General features: G+C 39.3%; 1 protein-coding gene across 1 annotated transcript; it reads right to left on the bottom strand.

The window, feature by feature from the left end:
- Positions 1-911: 911 nt before the first annotated feature.
- Positions 912-5,202, bottom strand: lrrc18b (leucine rich repeat containing 18b). Its single transcript, XM_049465167.1, has 2 exons — positions 4,971-5,202; positions 912-2,434 (listed from the first exon to the last, which is right to left on the bottom strand). The coding sequence occupies exon 2, from the start codon at positions 2,427-2,429 to the stop codon at positions 1,662-1,664; it is 768 nt and encodes a 255-aa protein (XP_049321124.1). The 5' UTR covers positions 2,430-2,434; positions 4,971-5,202; the 3' UTR covers positions 912-1,661.
- Positions 5,203-18,613: the final 13,411 nt, after the last annotated feature.

Below are 18,613 nucleotides of genomic sequence, written 5' to 3'. Positions count from 1 at the left end.
GCATATTCCTGTTCCACCTTAAATCATGCAGCAGTTTCAGGTGACAGAAAGTAAGTGCTTGACTTTTTTTAAATAATTTTTTTCTAATTTTTCCCATTTTCTCCCCAATTTACACGGCCAATTACCCAGCCCACTCATTAGGACTCCCCCTATCACTAGTGATGCCCCAACCCACCAGGAGGGTGAAGACTAACACATGCTTCCTCCGATACATGTGAAGTCATCCACCACTTCTTTTCGAGCTGCTGCTGATGCAGCATTGCCGAGCAGCATCATAGTGCGCTTGGAGGAAAGCACAGCGATCTGATACATCAGCTCACAGACGCCCTGTGCTGCAGACATCACCCTAGGAGTGATGTGGGAAGAGAGCGCCATCTACCCACCCGGAGGGAGCAGGACCAATTTTGCTCCCTCTGAGCAATGGCAACTTTGATGGCAAAGCTGCATGAGCGGGGGTTCGAACCTGTGACCTCCTGCTCTTAGTGACAGCGCTTTAGACCGCTGGAGCACTCGGCGCCCCCTTAATTTTTATTTTTAATGTTTGATAATTACTAAACACAGAACAATATCAAATGATTTTAAAAGGGAGTTTTTAGGGCACAAAGTGATCCAGTGGTCTAAAGCGCTGCGACTATGATTGAGAGATTGTTGATTTGAATCCCGGTCATGCAGCTTGCCATCAGATGCATCAGCCCCAAGAGAGCACAATTGGCCTTGCTCTCTCTGGGTGGATAGATGGTGCTTTTCCCCCTCATCACTTTTAGGTAGCAGCTGAATGAGTGGGACAATTGGCCTGGCTAAATTGGAAGAAAATGGAAAACCAAAATGTAAATAAATGTATAAAAAATGCTCTATGCTGCCATGTCAACGTAAAGAGTGCAAAGTAGTATGTGAACAATTACAGAGACAGGTTTACTAGCGGACATGTTTATTTTCATATGCGAAGGGAATACAAATGAGCCATCCAGCATTTAATAATGTTGAGGTCTGGACTCTGGGGCAGTTAGTCCATTGATAAAAAAAATAGAAGCTTCTCTGTTTGTTTTATCTTTTCTTTTGATCATTTACACATCCTTTCAGCTTCAGCCTTCTCACAGTAGAAGGATAGATGGATGTTTTTGCATTGCTTGTGTTAGCTCCAGGGCATAAATATGATATACAATGGGTATATAAAATTATATAAATAGCAAGGTAAATAATAATTAACGGTGTATTTACTGAAGCATCTGCACATACAATAGTTAATAAATCACTAAAAATATTATTTAATATTTTTAATTATGTATTTTCTAGGTGGTTCTCATCCATTTAAAGGTCCATTTAGGGTAGATGTCTAAGAGATGCATGTTTGTTGTGTTTTGGGTTAGAGGACAAATTGTTGCTGTTTAGTGAAAAACAAGTATCTCCATTTTTAATGCTTTTACGTTTTCTACATAATGTGAACGCACAAACAGTCCCTAACACAGTGTCAAAATCTTTTTATCAATGGACCAATGGAAATACTCTTTTTTATATTGACTTCCATTGAAAAGTCCAGAAAGTTTTATCTTTCTCCTGTATAGTTTATGTTTTAGAGATAAATATTTTTCATTGGACGGCCATGAAATAAGCATTGGGTCTTTTTTTTTTAGAGCATAGCACTGTATTCCTGTCGGTAATTCTCATCGGTGCACTGCAGGATCCTGCTGTGCCACAGAATTGGGTGTAATCAACCTAACGGGGATGATTTTCCGAGTGACTGGAGCCTCATTGATCCAGTGGTCTATCCTGCCCTTTTTCTCCTTATGCTTCAGGAGGCACTCCTCACACAGGGAGTCCTCACTGACCACACACAGGCATTCTGCCCTTTCATTGAGGTCCAGTGGAGGGGGACTGTCTGGAGTTATTGGGTTGCACTTGATGTTGAGGGTCTGCAGGTTGGGCAGGCTGTGGAGCCACGGTGGCATGCGGGTCAGCAGGTTGTTGAAGAGACGCAGCTGGCGCAGCTCCTTGAGGGCGCCGATGGAAGACGGCACGATCTCTATGCGGTTCATGCCGAGGTTCAGGCTCCTCAGGCCCCTCAGAAGCCCGAGCTCGTGAGGGATGCCGTGGGTGGTCAGCCGGTTGTTGCACACGTTGAGGCTGTGGAGCCCCTGCAGGCGCCCCAGGGCCTCAGGCAGCTTCTCCAGATTGTTGCTGTGCAGGTCCAGCCATCGCATGTTGACGAATCGATCGATGCTCTCCGGGATGTCCTTCAGAAAGTTCCGGCTCAGGTCCAGCTCTTCCACATCACACAGCTTCAGGATGCACTTGGGGAAAGTGGCGATCTCCATATTGCTGAGGTCCAGGCGCCGCTTCCCATCAACGGTGAGCTTTACCGCATTCTTGGCTATCTTCAGGGTGATCTTCTTCCCTTTTGACTCACTTGACTTCTTTTTACCCTTCGCCATTAGATCTGTGGGACAGTAAAAGAATAGTTTTAAAAGTTTTAGGTTTCTGCATTACTAAACAGTGGGTTTGGTGTAAAATGCTCCATTCTAGAAAAATCCCAAGCAGAATTGTTAAATACCTCTAAAAGCTCCTCACAGAAACATTGTTTAAAGTTTTTTTTTTTTTTTTTTACACCAAATACTTTATAAATACAGCTCTGAAAAAAAATAAGAGACCACTTAAAATGATAAGTTTCTTTAATTGTTCCATATAAAAAACTCTGGAATATAATCAAGAGGAAAATGGATGATCACAAGCCATCAAACCAAACTGAACTGCTTGAATTTTTGCACCAGGAGTAAAGCAGCATAAAGTTATCCAAAAGCAGTGTGTAAGACTGGTGGAGGAGAACATGATGCCAAGAAGCATGAAAACTGTGATTAAAAACCAGGGTTATTCCACCAAATATTGATTTCTGAACTTTATGAATATAAACTTTTTTTCTTTGCATGATTTGAGGTCTGAAAGCTCTGCATCTTTTTTGTTATTTCAGCCATTTCAAATTTTCTGCAAATAAATGTTGTATGTATTTTTTTAATACATATTTCACATTTTTGTGTTCCATCTATTTATTGTTCCTTTAATAAAGATGACAGTTTAACATTCCTTTTATATGTAACTGACAGCACAGTCACTGACAACACCTACACTCCACATAAACAAGCCCTGCCCACTCAGTCCTGCATCCTACTCACAGACACCTTCCCACATAAACAAGTTCCGCCCACTCAGTCCTTTATCCCACTCAAACAAAACCACTTAGTACCACCTCCTCACATAAACAAGCCCCACCCACTCAGTCCCTCTTATTACCACCTCCTCACTCAAACAATCCCCGCCCACTTACATACATCCTGCAGCTACCTCAGACTAACAAGCCCCGCCCACTCATCCTCACCCCCACTCAAATAAACAAACTGTCCAACAAGCTTAAAAAAGTAAAACATGTTTAGCCTGCTGTCTTCCTCTCTCTATACTGTACAAAACCACACCTTTTCCCATGTCCTCTACTGAAACAGCCAATAAGAGAAGTGATCATTTTGGGCTCCTCAATATACACCTTCTCAATATACACCACCTCTCTAGGTCGGGTTATCCGCTCACATGGTTTTTCCTACCACTGCTTTGCTGACGACACTCAGCTATACCTGTCGTTCTCACCAGATGATCACTCAATCTCTGCACGGATATCGTCGTGTCTCTCAGACATATCCGCATGGATGAAGGAACATCACCTCCAACTAAACCTCTCAAAGACTGAACTTCTGGTCATACCAGCAAAACCTTCTATTCAACACAACTTTGCCATAACCATCGAGTCTCTCTCTCTCTCACCGACAAAGGTTGCTAGGAACCTGGGTGTTCTGGTTGATGACCAGCTTCTCTTCACGCACCATGTGGCCTCAGTTGCTCGATCCTGCCGCTTTGCGCTTTACAACATCGGAAAAATTCGACCGTTTCTGACGCAACAGGCCACCCAACTCCTGGTACAAGCTGTGGTAATCTCACGCCTCGACTACTGCAATGCCGTACTAACTGGCCTCCCGGCCTGTGTAGTAAAACCACTACAGATGATTCAGAATGCAGCAGCACGTTTGGTCTTCAACCAACCAAAACGGGCACATGTCACTCCGCTGCTCATTGAGCTCCACTGGCTACCGGTTGCTGCTCGCATCAAATACAAAGCTCTTACAATCGCCTACAAGGTGATGACAGAACAGCTCCTTCCTACCTGCACTCACTCCTGAAGGCTTACGCTACCTCCCGGCCGCTGCGCTCCTCCAATGAACGTCGCCTCTCTTTACCAAACAAACATTCACACAAAGCAATCCAGACTGTTCTCATACAGAGTTCCCCAATGGTGGAACAAACTACCTTCCACTACCAGATCAGGAGAATCTCTCGCTATCTTTAAGAAACTCCTGAAGACAGAGCTCTTCAAAGAGCACCTACTCTCCTAACACCTCTAACAAACTAACTAATTCTAACATCATCTCCTTCTTCCTCTTCTCTACTCCTCTATCCCATTATTTCCCTCTGACCTCCTTAAGGCCCTATTTATAGATGCTTTATTTTTAACTTCTATTATTTTTGTACTTAACCTCTTCTATTATTTGCACTTCAATATTGTAAGTCGCTTTGGACAAAAGCGTCTGCCAAATGTAATGTAATGTAATGTAAAATCATTAGCATACACCATAACATAGCACCAAACCTGTTTCATTTTTTTTCACAGAAAAGTGAATAACAGAGAAAATCATCTACACTAAATTACAGTGAAACTGGTTCAAACTTTTTAGATCAGTGTCTAGCTTTAATACTTTATGAATAAACAGTAAAGCTGGTCTCCTTTAGGTCCTCCTGCAGAAGCAGAACTAAAACAGGTGAATGTCTGTCAGCAGCAGCTCTGAAACCCAGCCTAGTAATTATTAAAACAAACCTTTAAGTAGCCAAAAAGTAAAAAAAAAACACCTTATGAACATAAACACCTGCATTCTTACCTGCTGTGTGTGTGTGTTTTTGTGTGTGTATCTGTAGGTGTTGGTCAGTTCTGGATATCTGCAGGTCCGTCTCCAGCTCTGAGGAGCCGTGGTGGTGTGAGAGGACGTCTTCCTCTTTTGCGGAGGATTCTTCTCTGTGAATTATGTATGAGCCCCCTCACAACCCTGTAAATAAAACCCAGCGGGGTCGAGCCGTGGCCTGCTCTGTTTCCTGCGAGTCGGCCGCACTGCTTGATATCCAGAGCCGGAGCTGTTTTCTTCAGTCTCCAGGCAACGGCACTCCCTCGCTTCCTCGTCTCAGAGCTCTCAGCTGCTTACTTCTCTGACTGAGGCGTTAGCAACCATCTTACTGAGCTAACTAGCAAACTGCTATCCAGATCTTGGACAGGGCTCTCACTGCAGTACAGGAAACTGCAGTTTCAGAACTGCAATTCTAGGTCACTATATTTTCGTAACACTGCTGTATATTATACTGCTGCAGCTTCAGGACATGCCTCAATTCATTGTAAATAAGTCATAGCCGTAGTGCTAATTGGTGTATATATGTTTTATATTTTAGATTCTACAAAGTAAAGGTAAAGCAGTATAGGCATTTTCTCAGTCAGCTAGAATGGCTTTCATTTAACAGCTGTACTCATCAGGAGTTATTTTTTTTTTATTTGAGAGCATAAATTCAGAAACTGTAAATTAAAATCTCCCTAGATAAAATTATTTTGGTTATTTTAACACTTTTAAGTAACTACATGATTCCTTCTGTGTTCAATCAGGATGCTCGGTATGTCACACTCTGTCAGTCCTGACACTGTCAGTCTGCCTGTGCTGGACTCCACAAGGACTCCAATTCCCAGCATGCCCCCAAACCAGACTTTCCTGCTGACACTGCTGATCACATGATGCTACGGTGTTTAGTATAAATACCTCTCTGTCTTCTCAGAGCTACCTGGCTGAGTATTGAATTTAGTGTGCTAACTCTTCTACGGCGCTTTTCTTTTGATTGTTTTCCTTCGTTACCGACCCGTTTTCTGTATTTTTGACTGCTATTTTGCCTATTCCTTTTACCTTCTGGACTCCCCGTATATTACCCCTTTTTTGCCTTCTACATTATGGTATGTTTATTATTGCTGCCTTTCTGATACTGACCCTGCCAGTCCCTAACTACCCCTGTAAGCTTAGTCCCTTTGATAATACATTGTTTGATTGGTATCTGCAGGTGTCTGTCCCTGGTTTAACCCATGTGATATGTTCACTTTCTTTGTCACTCATAAATGGGCAAGAGGCCCAATTTACAGCACCAGTCAAAGGTTTGGACACACCTTCTTCTCATTCAATGTTTTTCTTTATGTCTTCATTTAATTTATTTTCTACATTGTAGAGTATTATTAAAGATATGAAAACAATTAAGGGATACATATAGCATTATGGATTAAACAGTAAAAAAAAGGGGTTTGTCCTCCACCAAAATCCCCTGATCTAAACCTGATGAACTGAGATGGTGATTTGAGGTGATTTAATTGGGATGAGCTGCTGGAGCTTCACAGCGTGAAGGAAAAAAAAACAGCGACTATTGTTTAATCAGCACCTCCAGGAACTCCTTCCTTCAAGACGCTGAGAAAACTATTCCAGGTGAGTCTCCCTCATGAAGACACTGAGATTAAAATCTCACAAAGAGTCTGCAGATCTGCCCTCAAATATAACTGTGCTACTGGAAAGACTCTAAAGTATATTTAATCTAAAGTAATTTGTTTACTAAATAATTCATAAAATCATAAAAAGTAAGGGGACACATTGAATGAGAAGAGGTGTGTCTAAACTTTTTTACTGAGTTTAAAAGGTTCATAACTGGAGTTTAAAAGCTTAAAGAAATAATGTCTTCACTTTTGACACATTTGATATTGTTCTGTGTTGAGAAAAGAAGACAAATGTTCTGTATAAAAATTATTAAACATTTATAAACCATAATTTTGCTCAAACGCTCCATATAAACACATTCATTTTGGATTTACTCTGGACTGCCCTCTGGTGTCTGACAAACCCTTAGCACACTGGGTAATCGAATGGATAATCTCCTCTCTAGAGATTCTCTATTTTATTTGCCGTCCAACAAATGATGCTTGACCAACACAGCCAACACACACCATAGACTACCACCACTCTATATAAACATTTTAAAAACAAGAGTTTTGTTTCCATATTCATTATTTATACGGTGATATATTATTATCACATACAAACATTGATACATGATATACATTTATAACATAGACAAGGCAAGTTTATTTGTACAGCAAGTGCTTTACAGACAGATTTAAGACTCAATGTAGAACAAGTTTAAAATAAAGTTATAAGAAATTATAAATAACCTACATATTTATAACAGAATTAAAATTGGAAAACATGAAATTAATTTAAGACAGGATACAGAAATTATAATTAAAATCATATACTAAGTAATGAAAACTAAGAATTTAACTAACAAGTTAAACAGTTTGAAAAGTTCAGATTTTCAGCTTTTTCTTAAAACAGGTTACAGCTCAACATACATTAAATACCCATAGAAATGTGTATATTTACATATATTATGAAAGATCAATAGGATTTATTTTTATGTCATTTTCTAAGTTAAACTCATATACAGCTCTGGGGAAAAAAAATAAGAGAGCACTTCAGTTTCTGAATCAGTTTCTCTGATTTTACTATTTATAGGTTTATGTTTGAGTAAAATAAACATTGTTGTTTTATTCTATAAACTACAGACAACATTTCTCCCAAATTCCAAATAAAAATATTGTCATTTAGAGCATTTATTTGCAGAAAATGAGAAATGACTGAAATACCAAAAAAAGATGCAGAGCTTTCAGACCTCAAATAATGAAAAGAAAACAAGTTCATATTCATGCATCTTGGCATCATGTTCTCCTCCACCAGTCTTACACACTGCTTTTGGATAACTTTATGCTGCTTTACTCCTGGTGTGACAATTCAAGCAGTTCAGTTTGGTTTGATGCTTTGTGATCATCCATCTTCTTTCTGATTATATTCCAGAGGTTTTCAATTAGGTAAAATCAAAGAAACTCATTTTTAAGTGGTCTCTTTTTTTGTACACTACTGTTCAAAGGTTTTATAACACTCCTGTTGTTTAGTAGTCCAGCAGCAGAGCTTTTTTATTTTATCTTAGCAATAACTTTATTTTGGTTAATGACTGGACCCAAAGAGCTCAAATGGCTTAAATGAAAGATAAAGTGGAAAATGCCATTGTTCTAAAACTATGTAGTGTATATTACATTTATATATGAATGCTAATTAAAACAACATATATACAAACAAATCTGTGGATGGTGTTCTAATCCCATTGTGCTTGTATTCAGTGTTCTAATGTTGTAATGACTGTTAATAACTGTGTGTGTGTGTGTGTGTGTGTGTGTGTGTGTGTGTGTGTGTAAGATGATCTGGATTGTCTCGAGAGAAGACATTTCCACCCTCCTGATCAGATTTGGCTGTATCTGGTTTCGGCTGCTGAGAGATCTATTTCAGTGTCTCCTTGTTTCCTGGTGTTCACTCCATCATCTCCTCTGCTCAAACCAGCTCTGATGGATGATGATGGATGAGCACCTGAAGATGGGTGGAAGTGAATAGTGTTTATTTATGTTATAGTTGTTGATTATGGTTTACAGCCAATAAAACCCCAAAAATCAGTGTCTCAGAAAATTTTAATATTATATAAGACAAATTGGTACTTTCAGCAGTCTGGGCAGTGTGCCAAGTCCTGCTGGAAAACGAAATCCGCAACTCCATAAAACTTGCTAGAAGAGATAAGATATTTATGAATGTAGTGGTGTGATTTTATAATACTTTGACTTTACCCCCTTAACAGGCCAGGATTTTTGTCGATTGTCTGCCTGATATTACACCACGAAATCTTGAGGATTTCTATTTAAGCATTACATAAAAAGCTTTCCTGTTTAATAAGGAACATTACTGAAAATCATAATTTTAATTGTAATAGAAAATATAATAAACATTTCAAGTATGTCTTTAAATACAAATCAAACAGTTCATGTCTCCAAACATTTAGTTTTATTATGTTTGTCAAGTTTTACATCTATTTTCAAACCTGTAGAATTTGGGGTTGATTCCTGTTACTGATCTGGAATTATTAAGTGCAGTAAAGAGGAAACAGGCAGCTTCTCCAAGTGTCCTGTAGGAGATTTCAAACCCTCACATTTCAGAACGTAAATAACTTATTTTTCTGCAGAAAAAAGGGTTTTGTGTCACTTAGGCTTGTAGCCTGTATACTTAACAAGTCATGTTAAGGAGTTAATGTTTTACAGAACTGAAAACTCAAACTCAAAACTCCCATTTATTATTTTTTTTACAGTATTATTGCTTGAATATTATATATTACATACATAATAAATATTGTTGCAAGTATTCTTCAAGAATTCAGTGGTGCTGTTGGATAATCCTTTAATTTTCTTATTTTATAGGAGTTTAAGCTAAAGTCAGGTCTATATAGAAACAATAGGTATTTTTTGCTGGGCCGCTGCCAGATATTTATATTGAATCATATGTTTCTTTAGACTCATAGCAGAATGTGAATGTCTGCTCAGAAACAGCAGTTTCTACATTGAGCTTCTCATTCAGCTTCTTCTGTTAAAGAGGAAGTTGAGATTACTGCGTTTGAGCACAAGATGGAGCCACATGAACATCTTCAGACAAAGAGAGGGAGGAACAGCCACAGTGAAATGAGTTGAGTTCATAATAAATCATCACTCTGATGATTGGGCGTTGTTTTTTTTTTACTATATATTAAATTTTACCTGTTTAAGGTTGTGAAGTTACTTGTTAAGATTGGATCAACACCAGCAGATGACATGTCTCTCCAAACCATCACTGATCATCAGTAAATTTTACATTTCATTTGGAAATTAAGGGAGCAGAGTCTGGAGGAAGAGTGGAGAGACACACAGTCCAAACTGCTCGAGGTCTAGTGTGAAGTTTCCACCAATCAGTGATGGTTTGATGGAGAGACATGTCATCTGCTGGTGTTGATCCACTCTGTTTTATTATTAGGTATAAAGTCAGTGCAGTTTTGTTTTCCCACAAAATCTTACAGCACTTCATGCTTCCCTCTGCTACTGACAACTTTTATGAAGATGCGGATTTCATTTTTCAGCAGGACTTGGCACAATGCCAACACTGACAAAAGCTGCTGGCAAGTGACACATTCATTGGTTTATTTTAAGTTCTGTCCAAAACACACCCGTGATTAATTAAGAGAGTTAATGAGTACATGGTTTTTGTGTGTTTCGAGCAGCGCAACGTGTACTTTTCCAGTCGTTGCGATAGCAAAGACACACAGACACGCCCTAAAATATTCTACACAGTGCGCAGGATCACTAAAATATGGCCCACAAATCTTATAATTAGGAATTAATAGTCAAAAAATAGTCTTATTTTTAAAGGTAATTAGATGCCAGAATACACAGTATTCAAGCTCAGTTCAAATTTGAAAAAGGCTAAAAATGGGAGGGGTAGTTTTGGAGGGGCATTGGGTGATGTATGGGTTTAGAGGCGGAGAAGGAGGAAGAGCTGATTGGCTACGTTGCAGCAGCAGCGTGCCTCTAATAGTGGTGAATATAGTGGTTGAACATCAGCAGAGGGGCGGGTTTATTGATTGATATTGATTAATCTGCACATGATCTGCACAATAAAAGTGTTTTTTAAAGGTAAGAATGTTTATAATCTTTTTTAAGGCATGACTAATATGTTTCATTAATTCAAACAAACACATTTATTACACAGCTATTAATGGAAAAAATATGATGGTTTATGGTTTATTGGCTCTTTAAGATACTATAACATAACACACTATAGTGTCAGGGAGACGTTGGTGGCAGGTAGCTACAGTAGATACTTGCATATATTTCTTTTAAAAAATACATGGGAACATCTTGTATACAGGGTGCTGTGTCTGTTTTGGTAACAGCAGGGCTAAATTAGGCTCCTGTATGTGCTGGAAAACTGGCAGTTGTGGGTAAATGGAGCTCTCTCTGTTTGTTCAGGCAGTAGAAGGATGTGGTTTTTACAACACTCTGTCTTATACTGGGGCACAGGACGCAGCCTCAGCTGACCTACTTCACAAATGTTAGCTTGGAGCCTGTTCAGAAGCTCCTGTCTGTCTGAGCGTCATTCATTAGCCTGCGCTGAAAAAAGCTTGTTTTTAGAAGCTAATCGACGCCCATCAGTCAGCTTTTGTATTTTTTCTTTTATTTCTGAAAAATGTAGCTTATTGTAGACTGATGAATGGCAGCAGTGAGGGGTTCAGTAAGTGTATGTTGAAACACAGTGGCGTACAGTTAATATAGTGGGTACACCTTCTGCAACACCCCCCCCCCCTCTCAACCCCCTCCCTCCATCCACCCACCAACCTACACATAGATTTATATTAGAACTACATCATCTCTGTCTCAACTTAGTTATAAGAGCTTAATGCACATTAACAGCCCAAAAATACAACAGCTACAAATGACAAAATCAATGCTTAATTTTCCTACAAGTACAGCCGGCCAACAAATATCACTCGCTTGTATGCCTACAAGACGCCAGGTCAGCCAAAACATTAAGTACACACAAAAACTCACCAGCCAGGCGGCCTATTATTGTGAATTAGGCTTTTTAATATGATGTGACACAATATTTGTCTCATTTACCGTTGCAATTCCATTATAGTTCGCAAACTATTGAACTAATCCAGCATGAGCTCCGTTTTACACTAAGCAAGGCATCGCCCCTTCATCAGAAGGGGTTAGACAGCCATGGCCCCGCCCCCTGAGTGAAAATCATGAGTCTGATTGGTTAGATTGTCCTGCAGCTTTGCTAACAGACTCATTAATACACCCTTTAAAAATCAGCAGAAGGGTCACACAGAGACAAGGGGGCAGAAGCCATTAAAAAAAAAAAAAGCTTTGGTAACACTTGGATACTTGCATGGTCCATTTTATTGCCTTGTTGATGCTCAACTGACATTCAACTAACACTGAATTGAATGTCCATTAAATTTAACTTAACCCTATGTTGAATGTAAATGACACAAAATAGAACCTAACCGTACACCTAACCTTAACCCTTAATCAACCATAAAATCAAACCCTACACCTAACCCTAACCCTAACCTTAACCCTTAATCAACCATAAAATCAAACCCTACACCTAACCCTAACCCTAACCTTAACCCTTAATCAACCATAAAATCAAACCCTACACCTAACCCTAACCCTAACCTTAACCCTTAATCAACCATAAAATCAAACCCTACACCTAACCCTAACCCTAACCTTAACCCTTAATCAACCATAAAATCAAACCCTACACCTAACCCTAACCCTAACCTTAACCCTTAATCAACCATAAAATCAAACCCTACACCTAACCCTAACCCTAACCTTAACCCTTAATCAACCATAAAATCAAACCCTACACCTAACCCTAACCCTAACCTTAACCCTTAATCAACCATAAAATCAAACCCTACACCTAACCCTAACCTTAACCCTTAATCAACCATAAAATCGAACCCTACACCTAACCCTAACCTTAACCCTTAATCAACCATAATATCAAACCTTACACCTAACCCTAACCCTAACCTTAACCCTTAATCAACCATAAAATCAAACCCTACACCTAACCCTAACCCTAACCTTAACCTTTAATCAACCCTAAAATCAAACCCTACACCTAACCCTAACCTTAACCCTTAATCAACCCTAAAATCGAACCCTACACCTAACCCTAACCTTAACCCTTAATCAACCCTAAAATCGAACCCTACACCTAACCCTAACCTTAACCCTTAATCAACCCTTAAATCTAACCCTACACCTAACCCTAACCTTAACCCTTAATCAACCCTTAAATCTAACCCTACACCTAACCCTTACCCTAACCTTAACCTAAGCTTAAAATCTAACCCTAAACCTAACCCTAACCCTAACCTTAATCTAAGCTTAAAATCTAACCCTAAACCAATACAAAAATTATAAGATAAGCGTTTGGATTAGAGTTGAATGTAGGGTTATATTCAATAGAGAATCATTTACTTTCACCTTTCAGTTCATTTGCATTTATTAGACATGTCGTTGAATGTTAGTTGAATGTCAGTTGAACATCAAAGAGGCCATCAAATGGACCATCCAATTAAAGTGTTACCAAAGCTTTGATTGGTTAGAACAGCTGTCAGTCAGATAAGAGTCCTGTGGCAACTGAAAAACGCAGACTATATTTTAATTTATAAAATATATGCTTATAGTTCACAATAACTATAATATATACTTCCTGATTAAATATTATTATGTAATGATTAACATGCATTATTACCTATTGTCAGCCCTTCTGTGAAGGGTTAGAAGCGCCTCACTTTACACCACTGATGAAACATAAAGGAGACACGAAGGCCACGTACGGCTCCCCTCGCAGTGATGTCACCACCTTGCACAAGGCCTTTCCAGAAGGGTACAGACATACTCCATTAGTTATGGTCGCGTGGCGAAACAGGGTCCAGTGTAAATCTTGAGTTTAAAGACAGCGTGACCGACTCACTTGTAGACTAGAGAGGTAATGATGAAAACATTCCCTGAGAACAATGAAGGACTGCTTTACAGGGTGGCTCTGGATTTTAGTGTTTTCCAAGTGTATTTTCACAGTTGTGGTCACCACGTTGTGACAGTTTTAATGGGCTAATGGTTGCTGCATTAGATGTTCTATTAGGCGCCTTAGTCCTGGATGTATAAAGGCTTTAACAGCTGAGTGAGGTGAGCAGCATTTTCTCCAGACTTACTGTATTTTCAGTCCTGGTAGTAGAGCTCTAATACGTACATTAAGAATTTTATGTATACAGTTGGCTGATTACTTTATTTTTGCTGAAGACATGCTGAAAACATTTGGGTTTGTCATAAAAAGATGAATACGAGAAAAAATCATCTACATTTCAGCTTTAATTTCCAGTTTTTCACATCTGGATCTGATACACAGTTCAAAAGATTCAACACCTTCTGTCTGAACTCACTTATTTTTCTTGTAAGCAAAAGTATTGGAACAAATAAGCTTAAAGTAGATTAAAGTGAATAAGACTAATATTTAGTTAGCTCACTTTATATCATTGAAAATTAATGAGCCTGTCCCAGTCAATTGAAGGCCAATTTATACTTCTGTATCAAACCTATACCGCAGCATATGCTGTTCACTCTACAGTTTAAACCGTGCCTGGCCCGGCGGACCAATCACAGCTGCATTTCCAGGGAGATGGAGGCGATGGCGTAGGGTACGCGGTGACAAGTAGGCTACAGCATAGGCTTGATGCAGAAATATAAATTGACCAAATAAGCCCAAGCCATGACACTACCTTCACTGTGTTTCACATACAGTGCCATGGGTTGTCAATTTCTTAATTATATTGTGCACCATGGACACAGGGACATCTCCTTAGTGTAGATGTATTGTTGATTTTGTTCATATGGCTACCATATAATTTGCTGCACATGCAATTACTGGGCACATGGTGGTGCATCCCCTTAAAAGGTTGTCTTGCATCAGTAACAGTAAAACTGATGCACACAGTATTTTGAAGCAGTATTTTGATATACTGCTTTACAAAAATGGCAAAAAGGGACCAATAAGGGCTCCGAATGGTCCAGCGGTCTAAAGCGCTGCATCTATGGGCGGGAGGTCGCAGGTTTGCAGCTTTGCCATCAAGCTGCTGGCGCTCAGAGGGAGCAAATCAAAATGAGTTTTTCCTGGACAGTACAGACAGTAACTCCAACACAAGCATGAGAAACTGTTTTTAATACCCCGAGATACAATGCAAAAACAGGTCTCCCAACACTTTGGAAATATAGTATCAGTACAGAAATTGCACCACTTTATATCCACAGTCCATATTTGGAGTAATCCTCTTTGAAACGAAGTGGACAGCGGTAGGTGAAACCCGAGCAGTGTGCAGTGTGTGCAGTCAGTCGCTGTGTGAGCTGGGGATGGTCTCTTTCGTGCCGAATTCACAGCTGGTTCGTATTAGTGGTGCAGGCTGCGACCTCCCCTTCACGCTCTGTGTGGTTTTCAGAGGACTTTTTCATTTTCACAGTTATAGAACTTCTCTGCGCTGGAGGTTTACGATAACCTTCTGCATCTAAAGGGGCTTAACTGAGGGCTTCAGCATCTGCGCAACAGGAGAAAACTCAATTTCTTCATCTTTGCTGATAAAGGGAAAAAATATATAGAGTTTCTTGCTGATTCTGAGAGAAGCAAGAAGCTCTTGATATTTTCTTTGCTTAAGTTACATGATTACATGATTACATGATTACATCCAAAGAGCTATTAGAGATAAAAAAAAAAAAAAAAAAAAACATCAAACCCCACTGAGTAATTCTACACTTTTAAATCTGAGGAATAAAGAACTATGGAGAATGAAGATCTAAAACCTTTGCTGCAGGCAGATATAAATAAGGGTCATTATTATCGGGTCATATATTAGTTAAAACGAACAATAAGAATTATATTTTCTGTCGGAACTCACAACATAATCAGGGTTTATCATCATCATGTATTAAAGGGAACATATTTTACCTATTTTTACATAAGTAAAAAAGTAAATATGGGCTATTCTGTACAAAATATGCTCATATAAAGTATATATGCTCATCTCTCCAGCTCTATTCTTACCAGTTTCAGTCCCTTTCAGAATGAGCCATTTAAGAGCTCTGTCCCTTTTATGCAAATAAGCTGTTGCTGGCCATGCCTAATAAGCATTTACCACATGTTAGTGTTAGCTTGTGCTAAATGGTAAAATACAAAGTAAGCACGAGACTCACTATTTAAAAGTACTTTTATCTCCCTTATCTGCTGACTTGCCACAGACAGTAGGTACAGCTCCCTCCCTCAGAAGAAGTCTACTGGCTAATCCTGCTGCGTACTGTCTGAGGTTCTCAACCAAAATGACTGATCCAGTGGGTGGGGCTCTGGTGGGAGTTGATGGGTAAGGGGTGGTGTCAGGTTGGTTCTATTTAGGTTTCCTTATAAGGATGTCGCAATAAGGAAGCAAATCAAACGACTCAATGTAGCAAATGATTCCTGAAACCAAACTCTTTCAACTGATTTACGGAAAATGGATGGATAAATGGATTGTTTTGCACTTGCTTTGTAGTATTTATAGAGGCAGTCATGACCCAAATAGAAAATACAAAAACATAAAAAGTTCATTTTTGCGCAATATATCCCCTTTTATAAGGAAACATTTTAAGTTTCAGCATTGTTGTCTCTAGTCAGCAGAGCTATTTCTCACCCTGGGTTGCCAGGTATAGAACCCAACAGCACGCAAACAGTTTGTTGCAGCCATCCATACATGCATTCTTAATTGTCATCACTTGCCACTGTGTCTTTAATCTGGCACAGAAGCTTTGCATTATTGCAAACATAAAGATTTGCAGACCATCTTACAGAGTAAGATTTGTCTTTTTCTGCAATTGTGTCCTCAATCTTTTATGTAAATAAGCTGTTGCTGGTCTTACATCTCCGCGCCATGGACAGTAGGTACAGATTCCTCCCTCAGACGAAGTCTGCTGGCTAATCCTGCTGTGTACTGTGTGAGGTTTTCAGTCAAAATGATTGAAATGGTACAGTAGATCTTCAACTAATCTAGTAAGTAGGGCTCTGGTGGGGTTTGATAGGCAGACCAGCTTTCTCGTCTTTTTCTCCTCAATCTGGCAACCTGTAGCCTAGACTCTTGTAGCCATTTCTCATACGTTCTCATTTATTACTGATTGTTCCTGTAACACAAAATCTTTTAAGAGATTAGAAATATTTTAAGGTGGAAATCACAGATTAAAATGACTAAATGATTTTTTTCAGCATCTGCCCACACCTAACTCCACCATCCAGAACCAGCAATTAGAGTCTACCTTGGCTCACTAATTTGGGCACGGCTGGAGTCGATCCTGGCACGCAGATGAGAGGGCAGCTCTGATAACAGGACTAGTCTTCTGGGAGTGGACGGCTAAAGATGGCTGTTTATGCCGTGCCGCAAGCTACAGTTAGCCATCAGACATAACAGATCAGAGTGTCTAGTCCTGATTTTTTTTAGCTGCACTGGATCTCAAATCCCTGCCTTGCCCGTCTATATTGTGCTGGAAATTAAAATGACCTTAAAGGAGAACTCTGGTGTAAAATGGACTTTTGTTGTAGTAAAACATGATAAAAAGTACTTATCTTTAATAAATAGCACACCTCTGTTCTCCCACAGCGTTCAGAGATCCAGAAATTTTAACAGTTTGTCCAAACACCCTTCAGACTGGGTGACACAGGGCATAATTTGCCCCGATAAATAACTTTTTTCACCGTTATCCAGCTCAAAGTAGCTCCACATCTCCTTGCTATCATCGGAGAGCCCTGACATTTAAAAAGATCCATTAATAGCTTAAAAATTGCACAAGAAACTTATAAAAAAACAACGGTTTACATCCCATAGACATATATACATAGATTCCGCATAGCCTGCCTTCTGGTGCCGGCTGCTACGTATAAGCTATGTATATATATATATATATATATATATATATATATATATATATATATATATATATATATATATATATATATATATATGTGTCTATGTTATTATCAGTACAGTGATGGAGGCGCTCGGAGCTGAAGCTAGCATTATGGGATGTAAACAGTGTTTTTTAATAAGCTTCTTGTGCAATTTTTAAGTTATTAATGCCGTGTTTTAAATGTCAGGGCTCTCCAGATTCTATCAAGGAGCTGTGGAGCTACTTTGAGCTGGATAACGATGTAAAAAGTGATTTATCGGGGCAAATTATGCCCCGTGTCACCCAGTCTGAAGGGTGTTTGGACAAACTGTTTAAATTTCTGGATCTCAGAACGCTGTGGGAGAACGGAGGTGTGCTGTTCATCATGTTTTACTACAACAAAAGCCCACTTTACTCCGGAGTTCTCCTTTAAATAGTGAGCATATACTCATTAAGCATGGCATTATGACCATTATGTGTTTCTACACCCATTATCTTTTTTTTTCAGCTCCACTGATCATGTAGGAACACTTTGTTGTTGTATTATTACAGACTGTAGTCCTGTATCTGTTTCTCTGCATACTTTATTGTTATTATCCTCCTTTCATTCTGTTCTTCAATACTTTGAGCCACACAGGAGATAAAACCACCACAGAGCAGATACAGCAGTGCTGCTGGAGTTTTTAAACATCTCAGTGTCACTGCTAGACTGAGAATAGTCCACAAACCATAAACATCCAGCCAACAGCATCCTGTGGACACTGATGAAGGACTAGAGGAGGACCAACACTGAAGCAACTGTGCAGCAACAGATTCAGAGCTTCTGTCTCTGACTTTAATTTATCTACAAGGTGTTTCAGCTGTAGGTAGGAGTGTGTAATAAATAGAGTGGAGGAGAGTGAGCGATTAAACACAGCGTTTAAAAACTCCAGCAGCACTGCTGCAGTATTTGATCCACCCACTGTACCAGCACGACACACACCAACAACGTCTGAAAGGAGGATAATAATATTAATAAAGTATCCATAGAAACAGATACAGGACTACAGTCTTTTTTAACGAATGCCG

This window comes from Astyanax mexicanus, chromosome 15 (assembly GCF_023375975.1).
Source record: "Astyanax mexicanus isolate ESR-SI-001 chromosome 15, AstMex3_surface, whole genome shotgun sequence".
Taxonomy (NCBI): Eukaryota; Metazoa; Chordata; class Actinopteri; order Characiformes; family Acestrorhamphidae; genus Astyanax; species Astyanax mexicanus.
This window is presented reverse-complemented; position numbering and strand designations above follow the sequence as displayed.